Below are 18133 nucleotides of genomic sequence, written 5' to 3' on the forward strand. Positions count from 1 at the left end.
TTTCATCATCACATCCATGACAAGTCAAGGAGTCCCTGAGAGATTAAAGGGCAATGTGTTGGGGAATGCCTCTATCAGAGCATGTATGTCCCGGCCAAAACGTCCCAGAGGCTGGCAGGCTGCCTTCAGTGCCCCAGCCTTGCTAACCCAGCTGGTGATGGTGCAGGAGTTGTGTACAGTTTATTAAGATGTTTGAGATTACATGTTATTATGGCAGCCTCACATGAGGTAAATGGAAGCAGCTACTACTGGTGAAGGATTTGATGGAAGAGCGCAATTCTGATCTGAGAGTGGAGCGCCCTGGCCACATGCAATTACCCAGCTAGGTGACATTTCATACTCAGTTACTGGGGACCAGGAATTGGGAAGGGACAGGGAGGCACCTCTGTAGTCTCTAGATGACTTTAAGTAGCTGTCATTTGGAGAGTCAGAGGCAGCCTGAGTCCCATGTGGAACGCAAGCACTGGAGATTTTTTACCTCTGGGAGTAGCTATGGCTGAAAAACCCCATATCCTTACTTTAATTTGGAGTACATTGATTTCTTGCCTGGGCAACATCTGTGAGCTTTTTATGAGCATCTGCAATGTTTGTGGTAAATCGGGAGGAGGAGTGTTATTCAGCCATGTGTACAAGTCTGTACTGGCACACCATATATATTCAAATGGCCATGGGCATCTGTCAGCTGTGGCAACTGCACAGCAGCACTGTTGGAAGTGTTTTAGATTTGAGGAGAGCATTACATGAACCTGTCAAAAACAGATGCCAGAGGTGATGTACGTGTCTGAAGAACTAAGGCAGGACAGGGCACACAGATATCTGGCCAGTTTGAAGGTACCAAGGAATTTCTATTCTGGAGCTCTCTGGCTGACAGAAATTCTGTCTGTCCCTTTGAACAGACCTTTTGGAATGGGAAAATACTTTAGACTGATCGAGTATGCCACAGCAGCGGCAGTTTAAAACCATCAAACCATCGAACCCTCCAACAAACAACTTGCTTGTGAAAAAAAGAGCATCTCCCCCCCAAATATTTATTTTTTACAATGTTTTTGAGATTACTATTTTTAAAATCTTGGCAAGTGAGGCCTGGGCCACGTTCAGGACATTGTGTAGAACAGGTACAGAACACCCTAAAGCTCCTCACAAACCGTAAGAGACAAGAGGTCCTCAGGGTGTATCAGTTCACAAATGAATGGTCTGAGTATTCGGGTAACCCGCAGGTATTATTCCTGCCCTGGCCCAGAAACCATCTCTCAGACTCCAGAAAGGGAGTTTGAGCTGAATGGAGACATCACTCCGTCTGAAAATGGACTCGGCACCCTCTTTCCTTGTATCTGCCCACCCTCAGCAGGCTGGCTGGGAGCTTTGTGGTTTGCATTTAGAAACCAGTTTGCCAGGATCTGCCAACTGAATGTATAGGTTTGGCAGACACGGAGTTTCAGTTGTAGGACTCCTGGATCGCAGCTCTGAGGAACAAAAGTCTATATCTGAGCATTTCTTCTGTCAGCAGCTTCCCTTCTTGGTGCATTTTCTTTCCCTAAATAAACTTTCAGGGTTTCTTCCCACAGGGGAAACCCTTAATTCTTCATTCCAGCAGGGAGGGCTGAGGTCCCGTGATTGCTAAAGATGGAAAACATCTCCCCATTTCCATTCCTCTCTTGCTCTCATTCCCTCCCTTTCCCAACTCAACCACCCAGCATTCAAACACACAGCAGTTCCTCCACCCTAGCCTTCTCTTCCACACCAACAGTCCAGCCAGCAGGCTTCATGTCACCAAAGAAACTCCCAGAAGGAACGTGGCACTGAAAGAAATGTTCCAGAAGAGATCCCCAAGGGCTGCCAGATCCTAAGCCACAGGGTCTGGCATTTGGCCCTCGGCACATGTAGTCTCTGACCCCCGGTTCCTTTTGTGTTTCCCTGGGAGCAGGAGAGGGGTGCCAACAGTTTCTCTCGGTTTTGGGCAGGCCAGCGTGCCATTCAGCTGCACTTGCAGGATTTCACCACCATGTTGGAGAGCTGCTCCACTTTGGGGGTCCTCCCGACGTAGTACAATATAGTGAGTGGCTCCAGGTCCTGAGGGACACAGCAGGGTGAAGCAGATGCCTCAGGGTTCAGTGTGTTGTATAAGCCCAGCACCTGCAGAAATGATGCGGTGACAAAGTCAGGAATCTGTTTAAGTTGTATGAGGACATGAAGGGTCTGCAAAGCCACCAGGTCTCTAGGTGTTTGAACTGTGCCCATCAGAGGGTATTTCCCTGGGGGCAGCGATACTCCCCAGTCACGGCCAGCTTCTAAGGGCTCTCACCTGCCCTGGCTTCACTCTTAAGCTTTTTTTTAATTGTAGTAGCCTTTTTTCAGTTGTAGCCAGCCTCTGTGGCTGATGCCTGTGGGTTGAAGGGCTGCATAGTAGTTGTCTCCTTTCATCTCTAATTTGGTATGGTGAATAGTGTCACAATTTTTGCTTTTAACAAGGCTGGGTGTAACCAGTAACCAGCCTGGGGCCACGTTGTCTTGGGTTCCATTAAAGAAACCAGAAGAAAAAACAACAGTGCTGCTTATTTCAACCAACATCTCTAGATAGCACTGGATAGATGCCAGTCTTCTTGAGCATCCACAATTCCCTCCCAGCTTTGAACTGTCTGGTGCTTTCTCCCTCCACTCCATCTTCCAAGTCATTACACTGTAATGCTGGAGCCAGGAGAATGTCCTGTGGGACCCCACTGGATTCCTCCTCCCAGCTGGCCCCAACCCACAGATGACTCTACACTTCAGCCATGTAACTGCTACAGAACAGTTGCCATGTTTCTTGCCAGAGGTGGCCACTTCTCAGCAGTAAGCAACTTCTTGAGTTGTGGGGCCAAAGCATGATCTCACCTGCACTACTGTGGTCTCATTGGTGCATATCTGGTATAAATGACAGGGGCTGCCACACTGCCTTTTAACTACATTACAGACTGTGGGAATCAGAAGCATCAAGGAAATATCCTGTTCTGCCATCCAGATCCATGTAATTGCAGCTTTTCTGGCAGAAGCTCTCTGGGACACTGAGCACAGCACACCTGGCTCTTACACAGGGGTACCATGTGCTCTGGGGCTGCTCTACTCAGGAGAGAAGTAGGTTAAACAGACTGGTGAGAAATCTTTTCACCATGTTTTACCTAGGTGGTGCTGGCAAGCTGTCAGCAGCTACATTGTTCTAGAGGTTTCTTGGATCACTCATCTGACCTTAATGTTTGATCATTTCCTTTCTTGCTCAAGGAAAGAACATTAGGAACCATTCTAAAAACTCCTTTCTCTCACTTTGATTCAGTGCAGTTATCTACTAGAGAGCTTCTCAGGACAACCAGATGGTAAAGCTCCATGCCCATTACCCTTTCAAAGCTGTTCATTCTCTTGCTTTGTCTTGTCCTTAGTGCTCAGCATCTGTTCACTCCTTCATTCCCACTGACCGACTGTTCCCACTGATATTAGACCTTGAGCTTTAGTGACCCTTGCTGCTGTGCAGCCTTAAGCTCTCAAGAAAATGTTAGCATCTTTTCTGCAATATCTTCTTTACCTAGTTACCTATTCTTCATCCGAATCTGCTTTTTCCAGTAATGTTTTTTATTGAAGCTGATGCATTGCCTGGGTTGCCACCTTTTCTTTTCCCTGGACAGAGCACAGGGTTTTTCTCTGACTGTTCTTGCTTCACTGAATTCTCCTTAGCCTGTCTTCTCCCCTTGATACTTCTCTCATGCCTGTGCTTTTCTGTTGCTTTTGTGTTTCTTCCACTCTAACCAGTAGCCAGGCTCAGGTGGTATTCTTCCCAAAGACCACCTAGCGTACTCATGTTAAACAGAGGTTATGCTTAGGTTACCTAAAACCATTTGCTTTCTGACATTTTTCACTCATGGATCTCACTGCCTAGTAGGTTCTTCCATGCTGTAGTTCAGGTGGGACTTACAGCTGGAAAGGGTGCCTGTGGAGAAAGGAGAGCTTACTGCATGGCTCTGTTCACTTCTGGACGTGGATACAAGAGATAGCATCCTCCTCAACGTTTGGCTGGAAGCACAGATGTAGTATTGCCTCCAAAGGAAGCCCATTTTCCCTGCTGAACCACTTAGCCTCTGTTCTACAGTTTCCTTGAATGTGTTTTTACCAATATTAAAATGAACTGCTTTTGCTGCTTTGAAGAGACCAGCTATGGTGAGGCTTAGGGAGGAGAGTGAGGGCCACAGGCCCTGACAGCACGATGTACTGGACGTACCGTGCTGTGAGTGGTGTCCGCGCTGCGGAGGTACGGACACGGGCCTGAACAAAAGTTGGCAAAGTAGCCCTTGGGCTCATGGACCCATTTCCAGCCGAGGTCCTGCCGGAAGTCGATGTAGAGAGGACGCACGCAGCAGTTCTCCTCCAGGTTTCTGAAACACAGTATTGAAACAGTGAACCTCAAGAGGGGTCCTGGATGCAACTGCATGATGCAGCCTCTTGAGCAGAAGGACAAGTGCCAGCAGTGCCTGGTGGGTTGTGGTGTTTGCCTGCACCAAATGCAGAAGCACAGGCGAACAGTGGTGGGCAGCTCAGCGGTCTGGCACTGCTCAGGCCTGTGGGCAGGTAGCTTGGCCACTAGCCCAGGGAGGCAGCACCCTGTTCACCCACAGCAGCACCTGGTTGCTCTCTAGCAGTTGGAGCTAGCTGTGGGCTGTGGCAGGTCCCTGCCCAGGCTGTGCCCCAGGAAGCTGCTTGCCAGTCTCCCTCTAGCCAGCAGCTCAGCCAGAGCATACAGTGACTCTGGTGAGCTGGCCGGCGCCCCCTTCTTGGACACCACAAGGAACAGCTGCCTGAGCGGTGCTGCTTGTGTGGTCCCTGTGGCACCGTGAGGACCCACAACCCCTCTGGGAGGGCTCTGCCTCTCCCTCCAGCTGCAGTCTGGCCAGGCTGTGCCATCTCACCTGTGGGACCTGGCCACCCCAGGCAGGACTCCGGCTTACCGGAAACAGTAGTTGGTATCCAGGGCCCGTTTCTTTCTCTGGCCTCCCAGCGCCGGACTCTCCAGCCGATGTGGGGGTAACATCATCAAGATGAGGTGGGGGTTATGCAAGTCTTTCTGCTTCTTCAGGCGCCCCAAGTCCCCTCGGCCATAGTCATCCTCGCTGTCAATGCCTTTGGAGAAAAACAGGATCCACAAGGAAGAAATCAGTGTGGAGGAAGTGGAGGATGCAACAAGACGTTTCAATGCATTTAACACTCTCATGGCTGTCTTTGAACCAGGTAAAAAGGCTTCAAGCACCACGTCTGCTTACTCAGGGACTTCCTCCCTCACAAGGACCCCTTTACCCCTGGTGAATCTGACTGCTGCAGGCCTGAAATAGCAGCTTACGGGCCACCTGTTTTACCATTTGCAAACTGCTGGTGGGGCCATTAATCCACCCTGCTCAATCCTGGCTTTGGTCCCAGGACAGACAGGAAGATGAATGGTTTAAAGAAGATGTCAGATCATTGGCACTCTGCAGAACAGCCTTAGAAATGGAGCCTGTAGGGGCCAGCGGCTGCAGCCCAGGGCTGCAAGCCAGGAGGTTCCTAGTTCTTAGGCCAGCCAAGCCACTGAGTCTCTGGGCCACCTCAAGCAGGATGCCGGCCTTCCTTGTGTTTCAGTCACTCTAACTGGAAAGCAGAGCCTCCATGGAAATCTGAGAAGGCATCAAGCTGAACTTCCCAGATACATTGACATACCAAATGACTCCTTTCTGCAGACACTCGTGCAAACCCACCCAGCTTGCACTTCACTTACTTTCGTCCATTTCTAACCTATGTCCAAAGTGGATATACCCATAAATCAGTATGCAAACCCAGCTGTGCATGCTTTAAGACTAACGTTACGCAATGTAAAACGCTCAAATATGCAAAGTGAGACCTTTTTTTCTTTAGATACTCCAGGCTTTTCCTTCCCCAACAGCCTCCCCTAACCCAGCTCCTTATCACCTTTGAACTTGATCTCCAAGACTTCGTGCAAATTCTCCAAGATATCTCCATTGGGCTGAAAAGTGTGGCAAGGACAGTGTATGCTAATTTCCAGGCCAAGGTTGGACTCTGCAAAGAAGATGACTCTGTGAGAAAGTCTTCCTCAGCTGGGACAACTCCTAGTGCAGGGAGGTTTCACTCGGGAACATGTACTGCGGTAACTCCTAGACTGTGGGTTGGTCTCAAAGGCAGGGATGCTATCAGAGTTGGGGAACAGAAAACTGCTTTGGAAAGGAGAATAGGAAGCAGAATCTTGGGGCTTCACCTGTGTCTCAAGAGCTTTGCTCTTGCTGAAGGGTACTCCTGGTTACCTTTTTTTTTAGGGTATTCAGCATGCAAAAGCATTTGTGAGCTACAAGGGGCTCCACTGGAAAGAAAGTATTTTGAAGAGCTGTCCTGCAGTATCTGTGTTAAATCAGTTTTGCCATCCTCGGTACCTGTCTACTATCTGGGTTCTGGTTAGCGTCTGAAGGAGAGATCTGAAAATGAATGAGCTGGATATGGGCAAGTAATTTCACTGGAAGCATTTTGCTCAGCAGCTGCAACCTCCTGTTTTGTTGAACTGCTAGCGGTCTAAGTCACACAGACTTTCCAGAGGCAAGTCTATTTTCATAACTTCCTGGATCAGTCATGCTGTGTGGGCCTGACTAAGGGAATGTAAGACTTATGAAAGCTCCTTTTTTAATGTTGTGTCATGAATTAAAACATCTGGCTCCTCAGGGCATTGAAAAGGTGCCTAGCACCTTATTTCCCAAGCACTGTATACTCTGTGATGTTAGTCAGTGTGCCTGCCCAAAGCTCGCTGCAGTTGCAGCCCTGAACTCCAGCTACTAGAACACAATTTAGATTGCTTGAAAAAGGAGCCTACAAGCTCAGAGCTTACTCTTCTGGGGAGCGGCTGCTTGCCAGTACCTGCATTCCAGTTTTCAGTGGCACCTAGCTTCTATCTGTGAGGCCAATCCAGCTGAGTCACAGTACCTATGCTCCAGCTGTGAATGGCGTCAGTGTTCTTGCTGGGAGCTGCCCTGTAACTAGCTGTTGGGCTGCCCAGTGGTGGTTCTCGGCAGTGCTAAAGCTTCCATCTGTCTAGGTGTGTCAGCCTCTGGAATTTCCTCACCTTTATACCTGATTGTAAAACAGCTAAAGCCAGGATCCTTGCTGGTTTTTCCCCCCTACTAGATTCACTCTAATCCGCATGAAAATTAAACCATAGCAATCCTCATTTTCTGTGTATTACTAGAGAAGACAGTTCAGACATGCAGAGGGGTCCCTGCTGGGCTTGAACCAAGGGAAGTTCCGGTGTCTCTCAGTGAAAATAATTTCCTCCTCCAGAGGATGAATCCCCATGCTGACAGCCCACAGAGCTACACAGTGGGGACTTCAGGACAGAGCTAGGACTTTGGCACTGAGGTGGCCCTCTGGGGCAAGGCTTGTTCTCAGAAACAAGCTGACCTCTGTGTGAGCCAAGCTCCTGCAAAAAAGGGAGCAGAGAGACACTCTATCAACGTTGATCCATGTTTCTGAGGATGCCATGACCTCCTACCTCTGTGCAGAAGCCACTCCCGCACGGTGTCGGTGACATCGAAGGACAGCCACTCAGGAGACCCCCGTGTCTGCACGTTCCTGCCGCTGAGGTAGCGCTGCTTCGCTATGTGCTCATCCGGACGAAGGATCTGTGCCAGAGCGAGTGGGAGAGACAATCAGTGCTGCACGGAAGGAAAGGATAGCCTTGGGTCTCTTTTTCTTCCACAGCTTGCTAAGAACCACTTTGGAAGGTTGGTCCCAGCAAGTGGGACTCCAGGAATGGCCTGGTGCGGGAGAGGAGGCCCTGCTTCACAACCAACCTCAACTCCAGAGACCTACACCATGCTTATTTTGTGTCCTCAGCAGCTCACCTCTCTCAGTTCATCCTTGTTTCAGGGCACATATCCAGAGGCAGAAGCACACAGCAGTTACCTAATGTGTGGTTTTGTTTCTGTATACACCTGTGGGATATGGGTCTGGATTTCAGAGTAGAACCAGCGGTGGGCAATAGAGCATCTTGCCACAGGTCCCTTGCCCAGCAAGCCTATCGAGTCCCACACTGGTGTTTTCATGTGTCCTACACTCTTCAACTTCTGTCCAAATGCACCAGGGCTGATCAGGTTTGGAGACCTCTCCCTCTACGCTGACATCTCTTCCCACTTCCTGTGCAAGGTGTTCCTCCCTGCAGGACCCCAGGTTGACTCAAGAGAGCATGGAACCCATGGAGAAGCTCTGGGATTGTCTCCGTTAGTTGTGTCAGCTGGTGGAGAATTATTCTGATCTTTGAATTCCAGAAAGTCCCCTACCAGCCACAGGACAATTTTAGCTGCACTCTTACTGCAAAGTGAACAGACACCAGCCTGTGGGAGTGTGCTACCTGGATGCTAAACTGTACCGTTAGCTGGGTGGCCCAGTCCAGCCTAAGACCACTTCCAAGCCTGTAACAGAGCTTATTCTGCCAAAGGAGTCCAAATCAAACTCCAGATAAGTACCTGAATTAACGGTGCTGTAAATTGTGTCTCTGAGGAGCTGCTGCTGAAGGGAACATTGAAAGGAAGCATTATTTTTTCTAGTAAATCGGCAACAAGACAGAGAGCTCCACCCGTTGGATCAGCACCAACTGTACTGTGACAGTCAAAGGAACTAAACTGCCACGGGATCTAAGCATCCAGATGTAATGGCATGATCAAGGCTGCTCCACTGGTGAGGGGCTCCCCTTTCATCCCTCTTTTCAGTGTGGCAAAGAGCTGCAGTGGACACCATGCCAGGGTGCCCAGAGCAGCCAGCCAATGTCAGGGGGGAAAGGAAAGCACCACACTGTAAAAGGGAAGAAAGGTGACTGTGTCACTGCATGTGCTGGAGGAAGCCTGTGGTATGGGATTTCTTCTCTCTGTGTCCTGTGGCTTCGCACACATCAGTTTTGAGGCAACCATTAAGGAGTCAAGCTATGCTGGGCTCAGGCACAGGGGAAGGTGAGAATACCACTCACCTGGAAGAGCTCAATGCGCTGCTCGCTGCGTTTGGAGCTCGGGTTGGGCACACGCAGCACCCGGAACTCGGCCCGGAACAAGTTGGTGCTGTTCTTCTCTGCTGAGGACACGTTAAAGCGGAAGACGTTGGAGGTGACACCTTTTGGACAAATGCCCAACTCATCTAGGAGAAAGAAGAACAGAAAGACTGAGACCCACAGGTCAGAGAGGCCGTATTTTGAATAAATATTGCTTGAGAAACAGCTTTCCAGCAGAGGCCTGTTGTTCAAACATCTTGCCTCCTGTGAAGCATGCCTGTCTAGCTAAAGATATCACAGGATGAATTCACTCAGATTTGGGCTACACTGCAACATTCTGAAAAATCTTCCCACTGCTGACACTGCTATTTCAATGCTGCACATCAAAGAATAGTGGAGATCAACCACGTTTTACTATTATCTCTTCTAACTCTTCTCACCAAATGTTTCTCACGCTCATGACTCCACTGCAGCCAAACTGACGATCCCACCAAGGCAAGGGGGCAACCAAGGCTAGTGGGGCCCATTGCCAATAGCAATGATGATGTGACTTAGCCTATGCTGGAAGCCACATAAGTGAGCCTTTTGCTGTTGAATTTTAGTTTTACAAACCCTGACACTGGCTCCCTGAATGAAAGCCAGCCAAGTGTCCAGAAAACGAGGTGTGGAAGACTTCTGGGGGCTGTGACTACTCGGCATGTATCGACAGATCTGAGTTTTAAGATCAGTTCTCACTCATGACTTGGAGAAGGAATTAATGAATCACATTGTATACAAGTTCTTCAAGGACAGAGTAATAGTGCTGAGAGGTCTGTGGAGATCAGACACATGGGCAGGAAGTAACACTGCAATTCTCTGCCTCAACATGTTCCTGCTGAACAAAAATCCATTCTGCAGATGCCCCAAAATACAGCAGGTAAAAGCTATGTGAGGTCCAAACCAGAGTCCTCAATAGAAACAAGTCTCTCTTCAACAGGACCATTTTGTTTTCTTGGAAGAGTCTTTATTGTTGCTGTTGTTCCTCTTAACCCCTTTTAGTCTTCAAAGCTCTAGCATCATTAAGGCTTACTGAAGACACAGCAGCTCCTGCTCTATGCCCAAATGAAGGTTTGTTTGCAGCCCTACAGAACACCTCTGACTGTTGTCCAGTGCAATACCAATACTTGAATCAAAACAATAAAAAACAATAGAAAAAATATCACCTGTTTCGAGCCACAGTTCCAGCCTGTGACAAGCAAGCTAGAAGCCCTGGCTGAAGCAAACTTCAAGCTAGACTTGTGGAGTTGGCTCCTCTTTTCACACCACCACCATTACCTCCCTAGGGAAGCAGCTTCTGAAGATGGGCTAATGTGAAACCACCTGAGCATAGTTTCACCTCCTGTGCCAAATCCTGCTTTGAGCAACACTGATGCACTTCCAGAGTCATATCCATCAAGATGAATGTCTTTCTCTTGTGCTTCACTCAGACTCAGCAAGCAATAGCCTGAAAGTTTACAAGGATGTGTTCCTAAGGTGCTGAAGTTTTACTCAATAAGCTAATGACTGGATGCTCACACTGGGCTTTAATTGGAGGGGTTCTGTCATATGTACTGCTCAATGGAACAGCATTCCCATGCAGGGAAGTCTCTGGCTGCTACTGAAGAGATGTCTAGTAATTCCAGGAGACCAGACCCCATTGCAGCTGTGAGCTGGTGCACTCAGCCCAACAACCCTGCAGTGCAATGAGCACACAGAGCCACCCAAGGACACCCATGGTGGGACTCCACCTCTGTGGCCAGTTCTAGGTTTAATGCCACAGAAAAACAGCAGAAAAAAACAAGCTCTGTTCTCATTAAATGCCCAAAAGCATCTTCATAGCGAGTCTAATGCTGGTAACTGTTCTGTGGCCTAGGCCTAGGCAGATATGGTGCTTTAATACCCACCTAAGCGGGTTTGCATTTCTATCTCTATTAATAGTGCTGTTAACAGCCTGCCCTTCCATTTCAGACCTGGCTGCCTGTCCGTGAGGGATGTCCCAGTCACCATCAGAAATGTCTTTCTAGTCCAGACCAGTGGTCAGTCTAGCCCAGCGCCTGCTTGCAACAGTAGTGCTTTATCCAACAATCTATTTAGAGGCTGCAGATCTGGTCCTACAGCACAGACCAAATAATATAGTGTTTATCATCTCCTTAAGATTTTTGGCCAAGTTAGGCAGCCATGGAGGTAAGAGATCACTGCATCCAATGTATTTCACCTCCTGTCTCCACATGGCCTTCTACCTACTTACTTCACCAGCAAGCTGATGATGTCCTGGGAGACTTTCCTAGTGGAAGCAATAAAAGCTACCTTCCCTTCCCTAAGAAGTTTCATGTTGCCTTCATATGCTGGGAACAAGCCCTGTGTGGAGATGGAGCTGTGTGTTTCACTCTGAACACTGAGGCTGGAGCCTTCTCTGAGCAGGGTCTCACTCCCAGGAAGCTGACTGCTTTGGGGCAAAGGAGTTTTTGCAGGAGGTCACAGGCAAAGGAAGCGAGATGGTTTTTTAAGGAACTTGGTCCAGTTCCAGCTCAGGTGTGTTAATCACACTGGAATCCAGACATGTCCACCCACCAGCATGGAATGAAGCCTGGGGGCAATATTCCTGCAAGCTCTCCTAGTCCACAGCACTCAGTGGCTGTAACCAAGCCTGGAGGCAGGGCATTTGTAACACCCTGTGCATTGTGCCAGGCTATGTCTGACATGACAAAGTGTATCCTCACGATCAGACCCTGCTGTTACTGTGGAGCCCAGACAGCCCAGAGCTGTTGACTACACAAATGAGGAGACCACCAGTCTCTTAGCATGGACAACATGACACAGGGAGCAGGTTCTTTTGGGAGCTTCCCACTTCCTATCACTGCGTTCAGTGAGATGCAGGTTCTCCACATGCTGCTAATCCTACACAACTGCTGCTTCCGGCAAGTCTGAAGAAGGCTGAGGGTTTTACAGTTTAAGTTTGAAGTCAAGGAAGGGCAGGCTGTCTGTAAGCAGGTATTGCCTCACTCCACATTATACCACTGGTACTTTAAGGTGTTTCATGCCAAAGCTGCATAACTCTGGGGAAAAAATTGATCCTTCTGGAACTCTGCAGGCATGATGTTTGGAAGGAAGAGATGCTTGGCCCCAGAGACCTATGGCTTTGATTGCCTGTATTCTCAAAGTGGCTTGGAAAATTGCACGTGTTTTTCCTCAGAAAGGTAAGCAAAGCTGTTTGCAGGACCATTGCAGATATTCTCCGAGTTTCAGTCTAACCAAGCAAGTGCTTAAGGGGCTCTGAACCCCCACGAGTTTTAAGAAATCTCTGAAGTGAATGGTTGGTTGAGTGTGAGTTATTGTCTGAAATAAGGCCCATTGTAATTCAGGCAATGTGCCCGAGAGGCACAGCAGAAACACCATTCTGTGAGACACTAGACAGCTTGGAGTAGGGACGGATAACCCAGTCCTGAATATCCTTCCTTCCTAGATAGATGTATCTCTCCCCACTGCTATATCTCCTCAGCTCTCCTCACTTTTGGGCCTTAAAGTCTTTGAGAAGGATGAGTTCTCTGGGCCAACAAGCCCCTTGACTGAGTTTGGAGCTGTAACAGTTGGTCTACGTGTGAGTGTGCTTGCACACACATTTCAGACTTGTGTATATCATCCTTGCAGTTCCCTCAATGGAGCAGTCCTCCCCTTCCCCCTAGAGGAGACTGGCTTTGGCTCAGCGTGTGCTCTGAGATCACCACCTGGCACAGTGACAGAGTCATGGGAAAGTTGAACATCAGCCACTTCTGAAGACACGGGGCCAAATTCAGCCACGGTGTAAGCAATGAATCTCCCTAGGTTTCAAAAGGAGCACGTCTCTTGACACTGTGGCCTGTCCAAAGCTAGTGTTTCCCAGTGTGACCCAGTTCCAAAGTTCTCTTTTTCTCTGAGTGGTGGCATCTACGCTGCCCACTCCCAGGAGTTCAGTCTCAGCACTGCTTGGTCTTTTGAAACAAGACCTTGCTCAATACCTTGCTTCAGTGTCCTGTGGGGACACAGGACAGGTTCATTCATTTCCACAGGAACTTTCCCCAATCCACAGTGCCTCCTCACTGCTCCTTCTCATGCACCACATGTCTTCATTCCTCTTTTCCCTCTATCCAAATCCACTCCTCTGACTTCATTTCCCGCTGTTGTACTTTCCCAGTTTCCTTCCCCAAAACACACCGGTTCATATTAGGCCTGTACTGTTTTGCACAGACAATTGGTTTCTCCATATATTTTTAGAATTACAGAAACAACACTTCAGTAGGTCAAAAACGTTGGAATACGGGTAAGCTGCTATACCCTGTGCACTTTCTGTTCGAGTCTTGGCGTCTCCTGAGCTGAGAGCTAATCATATCACCAGATGGAGTGCAGTCTGCTAAAGATTAAGTGAAATTTTTTGCATTACCACATTGTAGCTCTTATTCCAGCTCATCATATGTTAAGATTAACATAAACCTGGCAGGGTAACTGCATTCTGAGGCTGCCTGCACCAAGTCACAGCTCCTCCCCAGAACTGCTGGCATTCAAATCTTGTCCCCAAGACTGCACTGCATCACTGGAGAACACCCTGGATGGTGTTATGACCTCATGCCCACCAACATCTTCCAGTCCTCAGGAATCCAAAGCACAGATGGAAAGGATTGCTTGTGCCCACATGTGCTCAGCATCTGCAATCTGCTTGGGGTTCATGTCTGCTCAGTCTCTGTCTTTGCATCTGCATCTGCTCAGCTTCTGCACCTGAATCTGTTTAGTGTCCACATCTGGGCCCACTCATCATCTGCTCCACACCTGCTCAACATCTGTCATGTTTCCTCAATGCCTGCATTCCCTTGGGGGTCCCCTCCGCATCACTGTCCGCTTTGCACCTGCTCAACATCACTGTCACCTTCTGCTCGCTCGCTGAGCCCTTATACAGTCCCAGTAACACACTCGACAGTGTCCTGCAGTCTCTTCAGCAAGCACCTCTCTGCCTGCCCCACAGCCTGTGCGAGCGCCACACACACCGGACAGGTTGTCTCTCTCTGCGGCAGCCGCTGGAGCTTCGGCAGGGAGGAGTCCGTCTATCAGCCCGCCGCCCCAAGACGGGACCCGCGGGCTGCGCCCTGCCTCCCCTCCTGCCGCCTCCCGGCTTCGCCGCTCTCCTCCTCGCAGATGCCCGGGGCCGAGACGGGGGCTCTGCTCGGCGCTCCCTGCTGCGGCCTGTGCCGTCGCCTCTCCCAGATCCCGCCACTCGCGTCCGCCCGCACCCACCTCCCCAACCTGCGCCGGGGCCGCTGCCCGCGCCGCTCCCAGGGCTCCACGCGCTCGCTGCCCACCCCAAGACCGCGGCCCCTCCGCGCCCCCCGCCGCGGCGGCCCCCTCCTGCCCCGCCGAGAAAGCGGCCCCTCCGGCGGGGACGCGGCGGCTCCGGCCGGCCGCCCCTCCTCCGTGCGGGGGGTCCCGAGCAGCCGGCCCCTCGAGCGCGGCACCCCGGCTGGCACGGGGAGGGGGACAGCCCAGCACTTACTGTGCTCGGGGAGGCCCTGGATCATGTCAAATTTATGGATCTCTTTGGCGTAGTATTCGGACTCGGTGTTGTCCTGAGAACAGCTCTCCTCCTTCTCCTCCTCCATCTCTTCCAGCAGCTCCCGGGTGCTGTTATAGAGGGCCAGGATTTGGTAGGGCACATGGGCCGGCCCCACGGTCTCCGGGGGGCTGGTGAGCCGCAGCTTGCTCAGGATCTGCCCCCGGATGGCTTCCACTCTCTTCTTCTTAATGTGGTCCAGGTCCAAGGTGGTGCAGGAGGACAGCGAGAGGCTGACGGTGGCGAAGCTCAGCAGGGAGAGCAGCACCAGCGCCCTTTGCACGTACATCTTCATGTGCGAAGGGGCGGCGACGGGGGCCCCCGGGAGAATCCCCCGGGCGGCAGCGAGCGGGCGCGGGGAACAGGGCAGTGTGCTGGCGGCAGCCTCCCCAGATCCCGCAGGCTGAGGCTTGGCGAGGAGGTGCATGAACTCACTGCGCCGTGCGCGACTCAGGACTTCCAGGAAGAGCTGGCAGCGCTCCGCAAGGAGAAGCGGCAGGCGCCGTGCCTCGCCGCGCCGCGCTCCTTCCCCGTGCGCCGCCCCGCGTCCCGCGGAGCCGGGGGCGCCCCGCCGCGCCGCGCCGCCGCACGTGTCAGCGGCCCGCACCGCCCCGCCGCCGCGGGGGGAGCGCGCCGCCCGCCCCTCTCGCTGCACCATTCATGCCCCGGCCAGACCCCGCGCCCTACATCGCCCGGGGCCCGGCCCCCGGGAGCGCGGCACCGCGGCGCCCCCCGCGCCCTGCAGCCGGCAGCAGCGCCGCCGGGCCGCCCGCTACCCCCGCGTCCCGGCCGCGCACCGCACCGGCTCGCCCGGCGCCGCGCCGTGCAGTGCCGTGCCGCCCCTCCCGCGCAACTCTGTCTCTCCCTCGGCCCCGCCGCTGAAATTTTATACCTCCCTCCCATGACGTCCCCGGGACGGGGCTCGCGCGGGGGAGGGAGCTCCAAGCCCGGCCTTCGCCCGCCGCACGGCGCTAAATGGCTTCTGCAGCCGCGCGGCAACGGGCGCCCGCGCACTCGCCCTCCTCCACCGCCCCCCGTCGGGTCCCGCGGCCGCCTCCCCGCGCCGCCGCCGGGGCCCCTCGCGCCCCGGCCGGGCCCCTCCGCCGCGGGGCGGCCCCGCGCGCCCTCCGACGTGGCCGCCGCACTGCCTCGGCGGCGGCGCGCGGGCGCCCCCTGCTGGCGCCGCGGGGGCAGCGGCGAGCGCGGGGCGGCGGCGGCCGGGCCCTTCGCGGTGGTCCGTCGCGCGCTGGCGGGAGGCGCGGGGAGGCCCCTCCCGTTTCCAGCTGCGAAAGCGCATTAAAAGCGGCTAAAAATACGCCGAATACTTTCCTGATGTGGTTTCTTTCCGAGGGAAGGAGGGGCCGGGCGGCCGACGGGGGCCGGGCGCCGAGCTGCGGGAGAGGGGTTGCGGCTGCCCGGCGGGGCCCAGGCCGGCGGTGGGGCTGTGGGACGCGGCCAGGCCCCGGGGGTCGCGGGAAGGTGGCAGGCAGGCAGGGTGCAGCCGGCAGGTCTGCGAGCGCTGGGGTGCAGAGGAGTGCCCTGCTGTGGCAACCTTGCAGAGGAAGGAGAAGGGGCTGCTTTGGGCACCCGCTGCCCTTGATGGGGGCCAGAGACTCATGCAGGTGACAAAACTGGCCCCAGCTGAGGTCTGGATCCAGGGGCTGTGCAGGCTTCTGTCCTGGGGCATGCCCTGGCCATGGCTACCGGCCATGCAAGCTTCCCTCTTCCCTACCCCAGGCTGGGCCTGTGCCTACTGCTCTGAAGCCAAAGGGCTTCTGGCCCCTGAAGGTCTAGGGATGAGATGGTGGCTTCATGCCATCCTGACTGCGGTGCCAAAGGAGAAGCCAGTAGCCTGGCAGTGGCGCTAGGAAGATGCAGGGACAACTGCTGTGGGGTGCTGGGCGAGGTGGGAGCTGGGCAGAGCTCTCTGTGGAAGCAACTCCTGATGGCTTTGTGCCCTGGGAGAGGCCAGCAGGGCCAACAGGACCAAGGATCTGGTTGTCCTCTTGTACTTGGTGCTGATGAGGCTGCACCTTGAATACTGTGTCCAGTTCTGGGCTCCTCATTACAAGAAGGATGTGGAGGTGCTGGAGTGTGTCCAGAGATGGGCAATGAAGCTGGTGAGTGGATCTAGAGAACAAGTCTGGTGAGGAGCAGCTGAGGGAGCTGGGGATGTTTAGCCTGGAGGAGGCTGAGAGTAGATACGATCACTCTCTACAGCTACCTGAAGGGGAGTTGCAGTGAGGTGGGAGTCGAACTCGCCAGTAATGAATGACAGAGCACGAGGAAATGGGTTCAAATTGCATCAGGGGAGGTTTAGATTGGACATTAGGAATAATTTTTTCACTGAGAGGGTTGTTAAGCACTGGAACAGGCTGCCCAGGGAGTTGGTGGAGTTGCCATCCCTGGAGATATTCAAAACATATATACTGAGGGATATGGTTTAGTTTAGTGGTGGGCTTGGCAGTGTGAGGTTAGTGGTTGGACTCCATCTTAAAGGTCTTTTCCATCTGTAACAATTCTATGACAGGTGGGCCCCAGGGGCTGTGTGGCCCTGCACCTGCAGTGGGTGGTGTCCAGCTTCAGCGCAGTTGATCTGTGGCTGGAAATACCTGGCACGGCTGTGGGGAGCCCTCCCTTGCCTGCATGTTTGTGGATCTGGGATTGGGAGACCACTGCCAGTTTGGAGACGAGCAGCTCACTGAAGACACGGCGAGTGGAAGAGGTTCAGAGGAAATCCATGGGGCAGCTGGAGGTGCTGGATGCCCGATGAGCCCTCTCCCTGCAGCTCTGAGGAGACCAATGGGTGAGCTGTCGCATAGGTGGCGTGTGCTTTGTTTTGGGAAGAGTTCCTTGATAGCACAGACAACGATGTAACAAAATCTAGTGGCTCTAAGGTGATGTAAAGTGAATCACAACTTGGACTATGGTGCAAAGGCTAAGCACTGCTGTTAACTGTCCATGGGATATTTTTAGGATGGATGTTTCTAGAGCTGCTCAGGCACTTCAGAAATGAATTCTGGCTGCTTTTCTGCTCTGGGACCTCCTCTAATCTGCGTTAGGTTGGAGGTCACACTAAGTGCAGTAGAACTGATTGCTTTGGACTTCAGTAATCCATTTGCTACCGTGCCACGTGGTGAGCTAGTAGTTAAGATGGAGATAAGTACAGGAATTATAAGAGATTACTAGAGGAGTTCCGCAGTGGCTGATCCTGGGCCCAGTTTTCATTAATGATCTTGGCACACCGAAATGGATATGTTAATGAAATGTGCTGCTTATCCAAAGTCGTGAGGAATTGTCGATACAGGGGAGGACTGGGATGTTGTATAAGAGGGGGGTAGGCAATATTGATGGCTGACACAGTAGAAATGGGATGAAAGGCAATAGTACAAAATGTAAGTTTATGTTGTTCATGGCTGAGAGCAGACCTTTGTGTTACAAATTGTCAGTGGGGACTTATGCTTCAAAATAATAGCGGAGAAGAAGGATGTAGGTGTGGTGCCAGTTCCACT

At 52.3% G+C, this 18133-nt stretch overlaps 1 protein-coding gene across 1 annotated transcript; it reads right to left on the minus strand.

Annotated features, from left to right (window-relative positions):
• Positions 1–161: 161 nt before the first annotated feature.
• On the minus strand, positions 162–15184 carry TGFB3 (transforming growth factor beta 3). The gene is made up of 7 exons (XM_061998619.1): positions 14565–15184; positions 9011–9174; positions 7541–7670; positions 5959–6066; positions 4968–5139; positions 4244–4397; positions 162–2133 (listed from the first exon to the last, which is right to left on the minus strand). Exons 1-7 carry the CDS (start codon positions 15046–15048, stop codon positions 1975–1977), a joined length of 1371 nt encoding a protein of 456 aa, XP_061854603.1. The 5' UTR covers positions 15049–15184; the 3' UTR covers positions 162–1974.
• Between the last annotated feature and the right edge of the window lie 2949 nt (positions 15185–18133).

Source organism: Colius striatus, chromosome 6, assembly GCF_028858725.1.
Source record: "Colius striatus isolate bColStr4 chromosome 6, bColStr4.1.hap1, whole genome shotgun sequence".
NCBI classification, from domain to species: Eukaryota; Metazoa; Chordata; class Aves; order Coliiformes; family Coliidae; genus Colius; species Colius striatus.